This window comes from Macaca fascicularis, chromosome 10, assembly GCF_037993035.2.
Source record: "Macaca fascicularis isolate 582-1 chromosome 10, T2T-MFA8v1.1".
NCBI lineage: Eukaryota > Metazoa > Chordata > Mammalia > Primates > Cercopithecidae > Macaca > Macaca fascicularis.
The window spans coordinates 56,632,450-56,646,555 of NC_088384.1; the positions used below are offsets into that span (position 1 = coordinate 56,632,450).

The following is a 14,106-nucleotide window of genomic DNA, read 5'->3' on the forward strand; positions in this document are numbered from 1 at the left end:
TGTGTGCTGCCTTTAGGGCTCCAGTCAGTTCCTCAGGGCTCAGATGGCACTGCGGGCTTCTTCATTGTGAAGAGGTAGACCACATGACGTCTTGAGGAGGACTTTATATTCAAGTGCAGAAAGCAGCCAGGATTTCCACCCAGGGGCCTAGGCCTTCTGTGTCCCTGGCCAGACTTAGAATTTAGCCCCAGGCAGGACAAGCTTACACAGAGCAGTGTCAGTTTCTGGGGCCTGTGCATGCCAGGCAAGTCCAGGCTGGTGCAAAGAGCAACCAGTCACTTCTGCAAGGGTGCGCCTGGAGCAGGTGGTTCAGCCACCAACTTCACCCTCTCAAGAAAGCAGGGATGGCCAGGTTCTGACAGCCTGAGTGACTGCCGCCTGATGGCTGATGGAGCAGAGCCCTCAGGAAAAGCAGTTGGCACTGTGGCCCTACGTTTAGGATAGAAGAAAGGATTTACCATGTCTGGCAGCGAGTGAGGATGGTGGCTGGTCCACCTTCTCCTGGCACACTCTTGCAGAGGTGGTTGGTTGCTCTTTGAGTCAGCTTGGCCTTGCCTGGCATGCACAAGCCTCAGTGCAACAATTGTCTTACAAAGGGAGCCATATAGAGGAAAGGAGCAGCAAGCTCTGGAGCAGGGTGTGCGCTGCATTTAAGACTCCAGTCAATTCCTCAGGGCTCAGATGGCACTGCGGGCTTCTTCGTTGCCAAGAGTCAGACCACAGGGCATCTTCAGGAGGACTTTATGTTCAAGTGCAGAAAGCAGCCAGGATTGCAATCCAGGGGACTAGGCATTCCGTGGCCCTGGCCAGACTTAGAATTTGACCCCAGGCAGGACAAGTTGACTCAGAGCAGCACATCGGTACCTGCGGTCTGTGCATGCCAGGCAAGGCCAAGCTGGCTCAAAGAGCAACCAGCCACCTCTGCAAAGGTGCGCCTGGAGCAGGTGCTGATGGAGTAGATGCCTGAGGACTCTGCCTTCTGTGGCCCTGGGCAGATTTAAAAGTTGGCCCCAGGCAGCACAAGATCACTCGGAGCAGCTGGGGCATGTGCATGAAAGGCAAGGCCATCCTGGCTCAAAGAGCAACCAGCCACCTCTGCAAGGGTGTGCCAGGAGCAGTTGAACCAGCCGCCAACCCCACCCACTCAGGGAAGTAGGGATGGCCAGGTCCCAAAAGCCGGACTTGTTGCCACTTGATGGCTGACGGAGTAAAGGCCTGAGGAAAAGCAGATGGCACTGAGGCCTTACCTCTAGGGTAGAAGAAATGAGGTACACGAGCAGCAGTGAGTGAGGTTGGTGGCTCGTCCACCTGCTCCTGGCACACCCTTGCAGAGGTGGTTGGTTGCTCTTTGAGCCAGCTTGGCCTTGCCTGGCATGCACAAGCCTCAGTGCAACAATTGTCTTACAAATGGAGCCATATTGAGGAAAAGAGCAGCAGGCTCAGGAGCAGGGTATGAGCTGCCTTTAGGGCTCCAGTCAATTCCTCAGTGCTCAGATGGCACTGCGGGCTTCTTTTTTGCCAAGAGGCAGACCACAGGCCGTCTTGAGGAGGACTTTATTATATTGAAGTGCAGAAAGCAGAAAGAATTTCCACCCAGGGGCCTAGGTCTTCTGTAGCCCTGACCAGACTTAGAGTTTGGCCTCAGGCAGGACAAGCTCACCTGGAGCAGGTGGAGCAGCTGCCAACCTCACCCACTCAAGGAAGCAGGGATGGCCAGTTTCCAACAGACAGAGTGGCTGTCACCTGATGGCTGATGGAGCAGAAGCCTGAGGAAAAGCAGATGGCACTGGGGCCCTACCTCTACGGTAGAACTGATGTACCATGAGCGGCAGTGAGTGAGGTTTGTGGCTGGTCCACAGCCTCCTGGCACACCCTTGCAGAGGTGGCTGGTTGCTCTTTGAGCCAGCTTGGCCTTGCGTGGCATGCAGAAGCCTCAGTGCAACAATTGTCTTACAAATGGAGCCGTATAGTGGTGAGGAGTAGGAGGCTCAGGAGCAGGGTGTGCGCTGCCTTTAGGGCTCCAGTCAATTCCTCAGGGCTCAGATGGCACTGCGGGCTTCTTGGTTGCAAGCAGGGAGACCACATGACATCTTGAGGAGGACTTTATGTTCAAGTGCAGAAAGCAGCCAGGATTTAAACCCAAGGGACTCGGTTTTCTGTGGCTCTGGCCAGGCTTAGAATTTGGCCCCAGGCAGGACAAGCTCTCTCAGAGCAGCACTTTGGTACCTGCAGTCTGTGCATGCCAGGCAAGGCCAAGCTGGCTCAAAGGGCCACCAGCCATCTCTGCAAGTGTGCACCCAGAACAGGTGGAGCACCCATCAACCTCACCCACTCAAGGAAGCAGGGATGGCTGGATTCCAACAGCCTGAGTGACTGCCTGCTGATGGCTGATGGAGCAGAGACCTGAGGAAAAGCAGATGGCACTGAGGCCTTACCCCTGGGGTAGAAGAAATGATGTACCCTGACTGGCAGTGAGATTGGTGGCTGGTCCATTGGCTCCTGGCACACCCTTGCAGAATTGGCTGGTTGCTCTTTGAGCCAGCTTGGTCTTGCCTGGCATGCACATACCTCAGTGCAACAATTGTGTTACAAATGGGGCCATATAGAGGAAAGGAGCAGCAGGCTCAGGAGCAGGGTGTGCACTGCCTTTAGGGCTCCAGTCAATTCCCCAGGTTCCCACAGCCTGAGTGCCTGCCACCTGATGGCTGCTGGAGCAGAGGCCTGAGGAAAGCAGATGGCACTGAGGCCCTACCTCTAGGATAGAAGAAATGATGTATCCTGAACGGCAGCAAGTGAGGTTGGTGTGCTGGTCCACCGGCTCCTGGCACACCCTTGCAGATTTGGCTCATTGCTCTTTGATCCAGCTTGGCCTTGCCAGGTATGCACAAGCCTCAGTACAACAATTGTGCTGCAAATGGAGCCAGACAGAGGAAATGAGCAGCAGGCTCAGTGGCAGGGTGTGTGCTTGCTTTAGGGCTCCAGTCCATGCCTCAGGGCTTGTATGGCACTGCAGGCTTCTTGGTTGCCTCCACAAGCCATCTTGAGGAGGACTTTATGTTTTAAAATGCAATTCAAATTAGCATAAAACATTTACAGCCTAGGAAAAGGCTTATGGCATTAGAATCCTTATTTATATGATTATTTTGTGTTTTTTTGAGATATGGTCTTTGTCTCTCATCCAGGCAGAAGTGCAGTAATTTTGTCGTAATTCACCACCGCCATGAACTCTGAGTCCAATCCATCCTTTTTCCTTGGTCTTCCAATTAGTTGGAGCTGCAAGCATAAGGCACCATGCCTGGCTAGTTTTTTAAATGTGGTTTTGTTGTTGTTGAGAGTATAGTATCATTATGTTGCTCTGGCTGGTCTCAAATTCCCAGCCTAATGTGATCTTTCTGCCACAGCCTCCTAAAGTGCTGGAATTACAGGCATGAGCCACCATGCCTAGCATAGAGTATTACATTATTTTCAAAGTCTTATTCTAAGATCCATTTATTGACTTTGGCCTAAATAACTCAATATAATATCTCAGAAACTTTTTTTTGACAAATTTTGGGGCATGATGATGAGAGAAGGGGGTTCAAAACTTTCTAATAAGAGTTAACTTGGAGCCATTTAAGGAGGAACAAACACAAATTATCAGAAAAATAAAAGAAAGATCAAGTGCAGAAGTTCTGTGGCAAAGATGATAGTAAAGAATATATGATTGTGACTCATGGTGGCTTTTACTCTGTTCTTGAATTTCTGAGTAATTTAAGGGTTAACATTTAAAGAATGTATGTTATAGATAACATTTTATTGCAAGTAAATATATTTCAAATTTTGTTACTGGTTTTGTATGAGATTATTCTCAGCCTCCTTCATTATCAAGCTGTATTATTTTATTAATGTAGTTTGATGATATTACAACACAGCTGGGAGCTGTATCTTCAAAATATGTCTATTTGACTAAATAAAATCAAGTTATTCAATGGGAGTTACTATCTATGAAAAAAGTACAACAGGAATGTAAAAAATTTGAGGAGGATAAAAATATGTTGGAAGAAGAAATATTAAATCTTAAGATGCTTATGGAAAGAACACACAGGTGAAGACAAATTGGTGATGTATAAAATTATAAATTGGATCTAGAAGAAAGCGCAATGCAGGCAATAGAAAAATGAGTAGAAATCCCTTTACAGGTTAATTTGCAAAATCAGGTAAGTTTATTTATAATGTGCTTCTATTTATTTCACTGCAAATTATATTTTGGAGATATATATATATTTCCTCTGCCTCCCTAATAGCAATTTGCCTTGTAGAATTCTAGCAATAAGGTGGCATCTGTTTTTACTTTCAAGTATTTAAATTTCCATCATTATAACAAAATTGATTTTTCAGAGTAATGATTCTCACTGTGGAGTCATTTGATTAATAAGACCCATTGGCATAAGATTACATCCTCTGACTACAAAAATCCTGGAAGAAAAACTACGAAATATTCTTCTGGACATTGCACTTCGCAATGAATTTGTGGGTAAGTACTCAAAAGCAATTGCCAGAAAAATGAAAACTGACAAGTGGGATTTATTTAAACTAAATAGCTTCTTCTGCACAGCATGAGAAACTCTCATGGGATTGAACAGACAGCCTACAGAATGGAAGAAAATATCCACACACTATGCACCTGTAATCCCAGCTACTCGGGGGGCTGAGGCAGGAGAATCATTGGAATCCGGGAGGCGGAGGTTGTAGTGAGCTGAGATCACGCCATTGCACTCCAGGTCGAGACTGCGTCTCAAAAATAAATAAATAAATAAATAAATAAAATAAAAACAAATAAATAAAAGCTAGAAGTTCTATGAAAACATTAATGCACATATAATCTTTTAAAAATGTTCATTGTTTCTCTAGAGAGTTCAATACCTATTCTAGCTTATTACAGTAACCTACAGTTTATATTATATCAACTATGGCATAAAAACCTTAAATTGTATATTTCTGTTTCCTCCCTCCTTTACACTATTTATGTCATGCACTATAGTCTCAAATATTATGAATTCCATGATGTGAAGTTACTCTTTTAAAAAAAAAATTTTAGACAATCCATGATCTTTAGAGCAATGTAAAATAATTGGGCTACATATCTTTATATCTTCCCTGGCACTCTTTATTTCTTTGAGTAGTTTCAACATTCATCTGCTTCCATATTCCTTTTGCTTCAAGAAATCGTTTTGACGTTTATTTTAGTGCAGACCTGTTAGCAAGGACTCTTCCAGTGTTAATCTGAAAATGTCTTCATTTAATTGTTATTTTAGTTATATAGTTAATGGATATAAGATTGGGGACTGATTTTTTTTTAGTTATTTAAAAATTTTGTATCATTGGTTTGTGACTTGTAGAGTTGCTGACAAGCAGTTCACTGTAATGTTTGTTTTTGTTTATCTCTGTACACAATGTTCCTATTTTTCTGTAACTGAATTCAAGATTTATGCTAATCGTTGGTTTTCATCAGTTAGACTAGTGTGATTATTCTAGCATTCTTTAAATTTTTTATTAATCTTTCTTGGAGCTTTTTGAGGTTGCTTGGGGTCCTCAGTCATCTTTTTCCAATTTTTCTTCTCTCACACTCTGTTTTTAATCTCCTTCTGGAATTCCAATTAATTGTATTTTAGTTAATTTCGTATTGGCAGAGAATTCTTGGACTCACCGGAGTATTTTATTTGCTTGGTTCATTGGTTTATTTTGTTTTCCTCTTTCTTCCCTTTGTGCTGCCATTCAAATAATTTGTGTTGGCCTAATATAAAATTAGCTGCTTCTTTCTTAACTCTGATGACCAGTCTGCTAATCAGCTTGCTGATGTAATTCTTCATCTCTGTTCTCAAGCTTTCACTTATTTCTAGCTTTTGCCTTTTACTGTTCCCATCTCTGCTGAAATTCCTCATTTTTCCATGCATGTCTTTTTTTTTTAACTAGATCCTTTAACATTTTGATCATTATTATTTTAAATTACTTGCATTTAGTTCCAACATCTGAATTATCTCTGAATTTGATTCTGTCGACTTTTTATCTTTTGAAAATATTATAACTCATAACTCAAATTTCTAACTTGCTTTTATGTGTCTCCCAGTTTCTAAAAAATGCAAATCATCAGATGTACAAAAACAGTAGCTCATGAGATAATTACTTATGTCAAGATTGTTTTATGTTTCTGTTTCATTTTGGTTTGTGTCCTGCTATTAGTGTGGGCAGGAACAAAGGCTGGTTTTTGCTGTGTTGTCTGAAACATTCAGTGAACCATGTAACTTCAATTTCTCCAGCAGTAGGCTGCCATACCATGTGCCTTTTGTGGGGCCTTAGGCTCTGCAGGGCATATGCCAATGCTCCTGTTCCACAGTTACCTTCCGGTAGTCCTTACCACCTATGTCACAGAGAGGGTCTCTCCACTTTCTTGTTCCTCTCTAACTGTAGAACATCATTTCTTGTGTGTGTGTGACTACGCAGAAAATTGAGGTTGGGAGCAGAGGGATGATTCATGTTATTTTGGAGCCAGTTTCAACATCAGAGTCTCAGAGAAGGGATATTTTTAGCACTTCACGACTTTTATTCCAGTGGGAGTCAAACTGTCACTTATCTGTGTTGGTTTTTGAGGAAGAAATAATATCTTGCCTCCTCCCACCTCAGTGGTAGAAAACCTTTGATTTATATCATTGAAAGTTTTCAAACCCACAATAAGGGCTAACTCTTTCCTTTCTCCTTCCATAGGAACAATGCACCTTTGTCTGTGGTCGCTGGATGGAGATTTTCCAACCCTTTACCACAGTAGCACGACTCTGCATTAGTGCAAAATCCTGGGCCCCAAAACAATCCTTGTTCCTCTCCTGATGGAGAAGTATTTTTCCTCCATCCATGCCCTAGAAGCAGTGATCCTTTGCCTGGTCTCAGGTGGGGTGGAGTAGGGTGTGAGAGGTTTCTTAGCCTTCTCTGAAAGCTGATGTGTTTTGCTTCTTCTTATCTCCCAGAAACAGTAGACTTTTGCATGGCTTGTGGACCTAGATGCTTTTAAGCCACAGCAAATTAAGTGTTTTGATTCTTAGGAGAGAAGCAAATGTTCACGTAGTCAATTTTTTTCTTATTTATTTTTTGCTTTGTTTTCTTATTTCAGTCATGATGAGTTGAATATGATCATGATTTTCCAGTTAAGCCGCTTGCATTTCTAAAATTTTATTAGTCCCCCTTTGGTCATTCGGCACTAAATCAAATGCAGATAATCATCACTTGTGTGAATAAAGTGTTTTTATTGAGAACAGAATTGTTCATATACACACGGATGTTGATATTATCTACTTAGCACAATATGTCATTGTTTCAAAATGTAAAATCTGCTTTAGGCTGAACAAAGAATGGTTCTTGAAACTATTTTCCCTTTGTGATCAATTAAAAAAACCCAGTACTTTCTATCTCATGGGTAGATTATTAAAATAATTACATGCCTGATCTTCATTTTATGTTCTCTCTCTTCGAGATATTTCCTTCAAAACTACTTTGACTGATTAGTCTCTTTTGGATTACGTTATACTCTGTATTTTCTTCACAAGCTCATCAGGATAAATCCTGCCTTTACATTTGTTATAAAAATTCTCTCTCTCTCTTTTTTTTTTTTCAAATCTTATTTGAGCTGAAAGCTCTCCACCAAATGTCTCCTATGCCACAAAACCTTATTTTACTGATCTCTCCTGTCCTCCTTGCTCAAGCTCATTTAGGAATTTTTTAATGAAAATATTCAAGGAATAGTTTAAAAAAAAAGTATGAACATATATTATTTTCAATTTGAACACAAAATACTGCTCTACTTGAAAACAAGTTTTAGAAACAATTAAATGTTTCTAGAAGGAGAATCAACAGTGTCATAAATATCATAATCCAATTTTCCTGTTTGTACTAAAACACACATTAGCAAATATTTACTGAGAAATTACTATTTGCCTTAAAGTATAATGCTTTTGATACATGTTATAAAAACTAGGTACTATTATTAGCCGTATTTTAAGAGTAAAAATATCGAGTCTTAGAGATATTAAGCAATGTGCACAAATAGCATAGGGAAAGTTGGAGTTCTGAAATTCTGACTATGCTGTATGTAAGATAGGAGAATCAATTCTTGTCAAATGTAACTGTCAAGTCATTGTGCAGATTCGGAGGTCTCTGATTGCTAGGGTCAGTACACTTAAATCATGTCACAACTGAGTTAAATCTATTTCATTAAAGCAAAATTCCATGTATAATTTCACAAAGATTATTGGCACCAAAAACATTATTTTTCCTTCCTTCCTTCCTTTCTTTCTCATTCCTTCCTTCTTTCCTTCTTTCCTTCCTTCCTTCCTTCTTTCCCTCCTTCCTTCCTGCTTTCTTGCTTTCTTTCTCTTGTTCTTTTGTTCTCTTTCTCTTTCTTTCTTTGAGATAGGGTCTCAGTCTGTTGCTCAAGCTGGAGTGCAGTGACACAATCATGGTGCACTGCAGCCCCAGCTTCCCCAGGCTCATGTGATCCTCCCACCTCATTCTCCTGAGTATCTGGGACTACAGGAAAGCCACCACACCTGGCTTTTTTTTTTTTTTTTTTCAAGATTGGGTTTCACTGTACTGCCAAACCTGGTCTGCAACTCCTCAGCTCAAACAATCCACCTGCCTTTGCCTCCTAAAGTATTGGGATTCCAGATGTAAGCCACATGCCTGGCAAATAATGTTATTCGATAAGTTCAATTTAACTATTAGATTTTGGACAATGAGAGATAGAATTTTCTATATCATAATTCATCTTGTGTTCTTATTTGAAGTAATATATAAGGATTTCAATTCCACTCAAATATATTTATTAGCAAATTAAATTTCTTTTTCAGGATTCCAAACTTTTGTTCAAGACATAAATGCTAAATGATGTCACTAATTTTAATTAGATTAACAGAAAGGTATTCTGGTGTTTAATAACAGAGACAGAATGGGCTATTGATTTTATTTTCTTTCTCTTTTTCTCTTTTCCCTTTTTAAAATATTTTACTTTTTAGGCTCTTTGGAATCCCAAAGATAGAGTCTTAAGAATTAAACAAAACACTCACAGAAACTGTCAATGCTAGGATGAAATATATTGTTACTGTGCTTTGGGATTAAAATAAGGAACTACAGTTTACAGAACTTTCATACTGATACAGAGACACTAAAAAGGGAAAGGGTTTGGATGAGAAGTTCTGCTAGGCAATCAAGAATCTCAGCCACTCATTTCTGTAGGAGCTGCAGGAGCTCCCTGTAAAGAGAGGTTAGGGAGAATGTAGCTTCAGAGTTTCTCCATTTTTCCCAGAGGTTCCCCCAAAAGGTCATGACACTTTATAAGAATGCTTCACTTGTGAAAAACAAATATCAAAGTCTTCTTGTAAATTATATTTAAGGACAAATCTTCATTCCATGTTTAATTTATTTAGCATTTTATATGTGCAAATGTGTAAAATATCATCACCTAAAGCTATATAACATGTTCTATTTCTATACTGTCATTACAGGTTTATAATTCTGGAAAGATATACAGAACAAAAGATTTACGTTTTTAATCACTTTAAGTGCACGGTTTTGTGGCATTAAGTATATTTGCACTGTTGTGCAACAGTCACCACCATAGACCTCCAAAACTTGTCTTCTTCTCCAACTAAAACTCTGTACTCATTGAACACCAACTTCCTATTCCTCTCCCTCCCCCTCCCCGTAGCAATCACCATTCTACTTTCTGTCTCTACAAATTTCACAAAGTATCTCACAGAAATGGCATGATATAGAATGTTTGAATTTCTCGAACTGGCTTATTTCACTTGGCATATCTTCAAGTTTCATCTATTTCATAGCATGTTCAGAATATATTTTAAGGCCGAATATTATGACGTTGCCGTATATACCACATTTTTTTAACTACTCATCTATCAATATTCACATGGGCTGCTCCTTCCCTTTGATTATTGTGGATAATATTGCTCATGGACACACTGCACAAACATCTGTTTGGTCCCTGCGCTCATTTATTTTGGATATGGATTTGCATTTTAATACAAAGGAGAAATTACGCAGCTTTTTAAAAGTGTCCAAATGAAAAGGAGCACAGCATCAGTAAAATATTAGAAAGTAGATTATTGGAAAAAGTAGGGAGAGAATTGAACCAAAATTTAATAAGCAGTGTAAGAGAGTTTCAAGAGGAGGGAAAAAATCGACAATATAAACAGAGAATTAAATAGTGAAAGGTCGATATTTAGAAAATTGTCACATGTACCCATATGTTGCCTGTGAGCTGATATTTACATTATTGTTTTATTCCAGGTTTCCAAAAGTAAGTGCAATGTGAGAGTTTCATGATGCTAAATAACTGAAACGTAATACATATTTTGATGTACTGTCCTTGAGAGCAGGCTGGTGGTAATTAGTGCAATTTTAAATTATGATATGATAGTGGAGTCAATCTGCCAAACTGAAAAAAATGTATATATACAATGTGTATACGTTTCTCAAAACCCCGTTGTATCATACAATTAAATTATGATTTAAAGCTACCTGACAATTACTGGAGGAAAAAATGAAACATTTACATTAATATTACCATAATTTTGATATTATTGCAAATATCAAAGCGTGTAGTACTTAGGGATAAACCTGCAAAAAAGAGAAACGTTTGAAAACTACAAAACTACAAAATATTGTTAAAATAAATAAGAGACCTCAATCAATGGAATATATGAGTCATAAATCTCAATACTGTTAAAATGTCTATTCTTCCCACATTGATCTATAAGAATTCCAATCAAATCACAGCTGTATTCCTTATTTTAGAAATTGAGAAACTAAAATTCTGAAATGTATGTTGATGGGTAGAGGACCTATAAAGGCAAATTACTTTGAAAGGAAACAATTACTTTGAAACCAGGTGCTGTTGGATAATTAACAGCACCTGGTTTCAAGACTTATCAAGTTACAGTACTTAAGACAATGTGGTACAAATATAGATATACACATGTATATCAGCTTTCAGCTAGTTTTTAATAAACTTCTTAGAGTATTCATGGACATAACATTTTCTTTTTTTTTTTTTTTTTTTTTGAGACGGAGTCTCGCTCTGTCGCCCAGGCTGGAGTGCAGTGGCCGGATCTCAGCTCACTGCAAGCTCCGCCTCCCGGGTTCCCGCCATTCTCCTGCCTCAGCCTCCTGAGTAGCTGGGACTACAGGCGCCCGTCACCTCGCCCGGCTAGTTTTTTTGTATTTTTTTAGTAGAGACGGGGTTGCTTCTGAAACAATTAGATATCCCAGTGTGTGTGTGTGTGTGTGTGTGTGTGTGTGTGTGTGTGTGTGTGCATGCGTGTGTGTGTGTGTAGCTCAGTACTTCACACCTGAGAGGTATGAGCGTGCATTACCAAGGGGAACTGAGAAGCTTTGAGAGTATTGGATATGCTCACTGACCCCTTCATGGTGATTGTTTAATGGGCACATGTATACATCAAATTCATCTCATTACGCTTTAAATATTGGTAGTGTATTTTATGTTCATTCGACATGAATAAAGCTGTAAATGTTATCAAAATATTCACTTACTATGCTTCTATTCATTTTACTCTCTCTCTCCAGAGACCTTCAGATAGAAAATGCAGTTCAAAGATATTTCATAAAGGAAGAAAAGAAGTATGAAGACAGGTGAGAGATAGTACTCAGATTTTTTTTTTTTTCAGTGCAATCCTGGTCTTTTGTGACTAGCAATATTTTTATGTGCAGAAGTAGTAGAAAAGATAAATATTTTGTACAGTAGAGAAACGCATAATTTCTGTGCCATGGAAGAGATAACTCACAAAGATGACAGATTCTGACTATGTTGGATACTATCTAGTATTGTAACTAACCAACGATCTCACCTGAACATTGGCTGTAAAGCTACTTTAATGTTCCTTGCAATGATTTCAACCTTTTACTGGAAACTTCATTGCTTACTGAGTTGAATAACACTGTTGATACGTGTTTATCTTATATTAGCACTAGGGTCATAATTTTACTTGTTAGAAAATTAAAATTAAACAACACTTGAAATTATATATTTTTAATGTTTCAACTGTGATCTCACTCCACATGCATCTTTAAATTCTTATGTGATAAAGGATAGCAAATACAGAAAGAATTCTTGTGATAATAGAGAACACAGAACTGTTGAACGGTGTTGAAGCTGAGCTGGAGAGAGTCACCAAAGCTGGCGCGGAAGCTGGCAAGGTCGGAGAGTTTCCTGCCTGGGCACAGCTTGAGCTCACCCCTGCGCCACCGCCAGTGGCAGAAACTGCACACCCAGCTGGGCCCTGAGGCCTCCGCCCCATCCTCCCACCAGCCAGGAACTGTGCTGAGGTTGCAGATAGGCGACCCTGGAGGCTTGCGCCTGAGGGAAGGCGGCCCATGTTCCGGACAGCAGCAGGACACCAGGATCCAGGGACCCACCTCCCGCCGCGGGAACCCCAAACCTTGCCTGGCGCCCCTTGTTTGCTCCGCCTGGCCTCCAGAGGCCGGTGTGTGTCCTGGTCATGAGGATGCACAGCAGGTGCCCGGGAGTCCCCCTCCGACATGGCTTACCGCTCTGCCAGCCATCACGCCTGGTTCACAGACCGCAGCGCAGCCTGGCTGCCTCTGATCCCGCCAGGCCGGGACCTGTCCTCCTCCTGGGCGACCAGCCGGGGGAATGCACACTGCCCGGTGGCCTGCACAGCCCCTGACCGCCCATCCCCTCTGGCGCCTCCGCCCCAGGCCAGGACCTTCCTGTAGCACAGAACCCACCTGCCTTCCCGCCGCAGAGCTGCTCCGCTTCCGCCACCCACAGGGAAAAACTCAGATTTCCAAACAAACAGAAATCCCCGTGTGACTCTGGTTGGATACTGCCAGTCCCCACATTTACTTCCAGGAGTTTTCTTGGCAGAAGGTGTCCGACATTTGATGTTTCACCAGCGATGAGGCTGAAAAGTGACAGCAATAGAGAAACACATCAGGCTTTCCGCAACAAAGATGACCTTCCCTTCTTCAAATCTCAGCAATCTCCAAGGCCCACAAAGGACTCAGGACAAGATGACTGAGCTGGAGTAGTCGGCCCAGGAAATGCAGGCCCAGAGCGGGTCACCTCCTTAGGGCAGGCCCAGCCTTCTCCTGGCTGCCTGGGTGCCTTTCTCCTCACTCCCACCCAATGTAGGGGACCCCACAAACTCAGCTCTCGGGGCTCCCTGCACCTCCCTCCACAGGAGCCACCTCCTGCCTGCCAAGCTGGGGCCTTCTGGGGCATCCTGGGCTGAGAGGGCAGGGTGCCAGCTCCACACACTGGAGAAGGAACACTGCTACACTGTCACACTGACACACCGCCACACGAAGACACCACCACACGGGCACACCACCACATGGCCACATGGACAGACACACAGACACATGGAGATATCACCATACGGACACACAGACACACCACCACACTGTCACATGTACAGACACACGGAGACATTATGACACGGACACACTGCCACACTGTCACATGGACGGACAGACAGACATACGGAGAAGTCACCACACGGGCACAGCACCAGACTGTCACATGAACACAGGCACACGGAGACATCACCACACTGTCACAGGGACACACCATCACTCTCACACGAACACACAGACACACTGCCACATCGACACTGCCACACACACAGACACACCGCCACACTGTGACATGGACACACCTCCACACTGTCAGATACCACCACACAGACACTGTCACGTGGACACAAGGGCACACAGGCACATTGTCACATGGATACACAAACCTGGGAAGCCACATCTGAAGGAACTGCCAGGTGACTAGGACCATAAGTCAATCAAAGTAGACTTTCCCTGGCTTGCTTACAAGTCATTTAAACTGTGGTGAGATGGTATCTCATTGTAGTTTTAATTTGCATTTCTCTGATGATCAGTGATACTGAGCACCGTTTCTTATACCTGTTTGCCATTTGTAGGTCTTTTTTTGAGAAATATCTATTCAAATATTTTACCCCCTTTTTAAAACCAGGTTATTAGATTGTTTCTTAAAGAGTTGTTTGAGCTTTTTAT

At 41.9% G+C, this 14,106-nt stretch overlaps 1 protein-coding gene across 1 annotated transcript in view; it reads left to right on the forward strand.

Annotated features, from left to right (window-relative positions):
- LOC135965281 (POTE ankyrin domain family member G-like) overlaps nt 1-6,861 on the forward strand; it is a 54,289-nt gene extending 47,428 nt beyond the window's left edge. The window contains exon 17 of the mRNA XM_065521803.1: nt 6,742-6,861. Within this exon, the coding sequence (XP_065377875.1) occupies nt 6,742-6,861 (120 nt within the window). The remainder of the gene's footprint in view (nt 1-6,741) is intronic.
- Nucleotides 6,862-14,106: the final 7,245 nt, after the last annotated feature.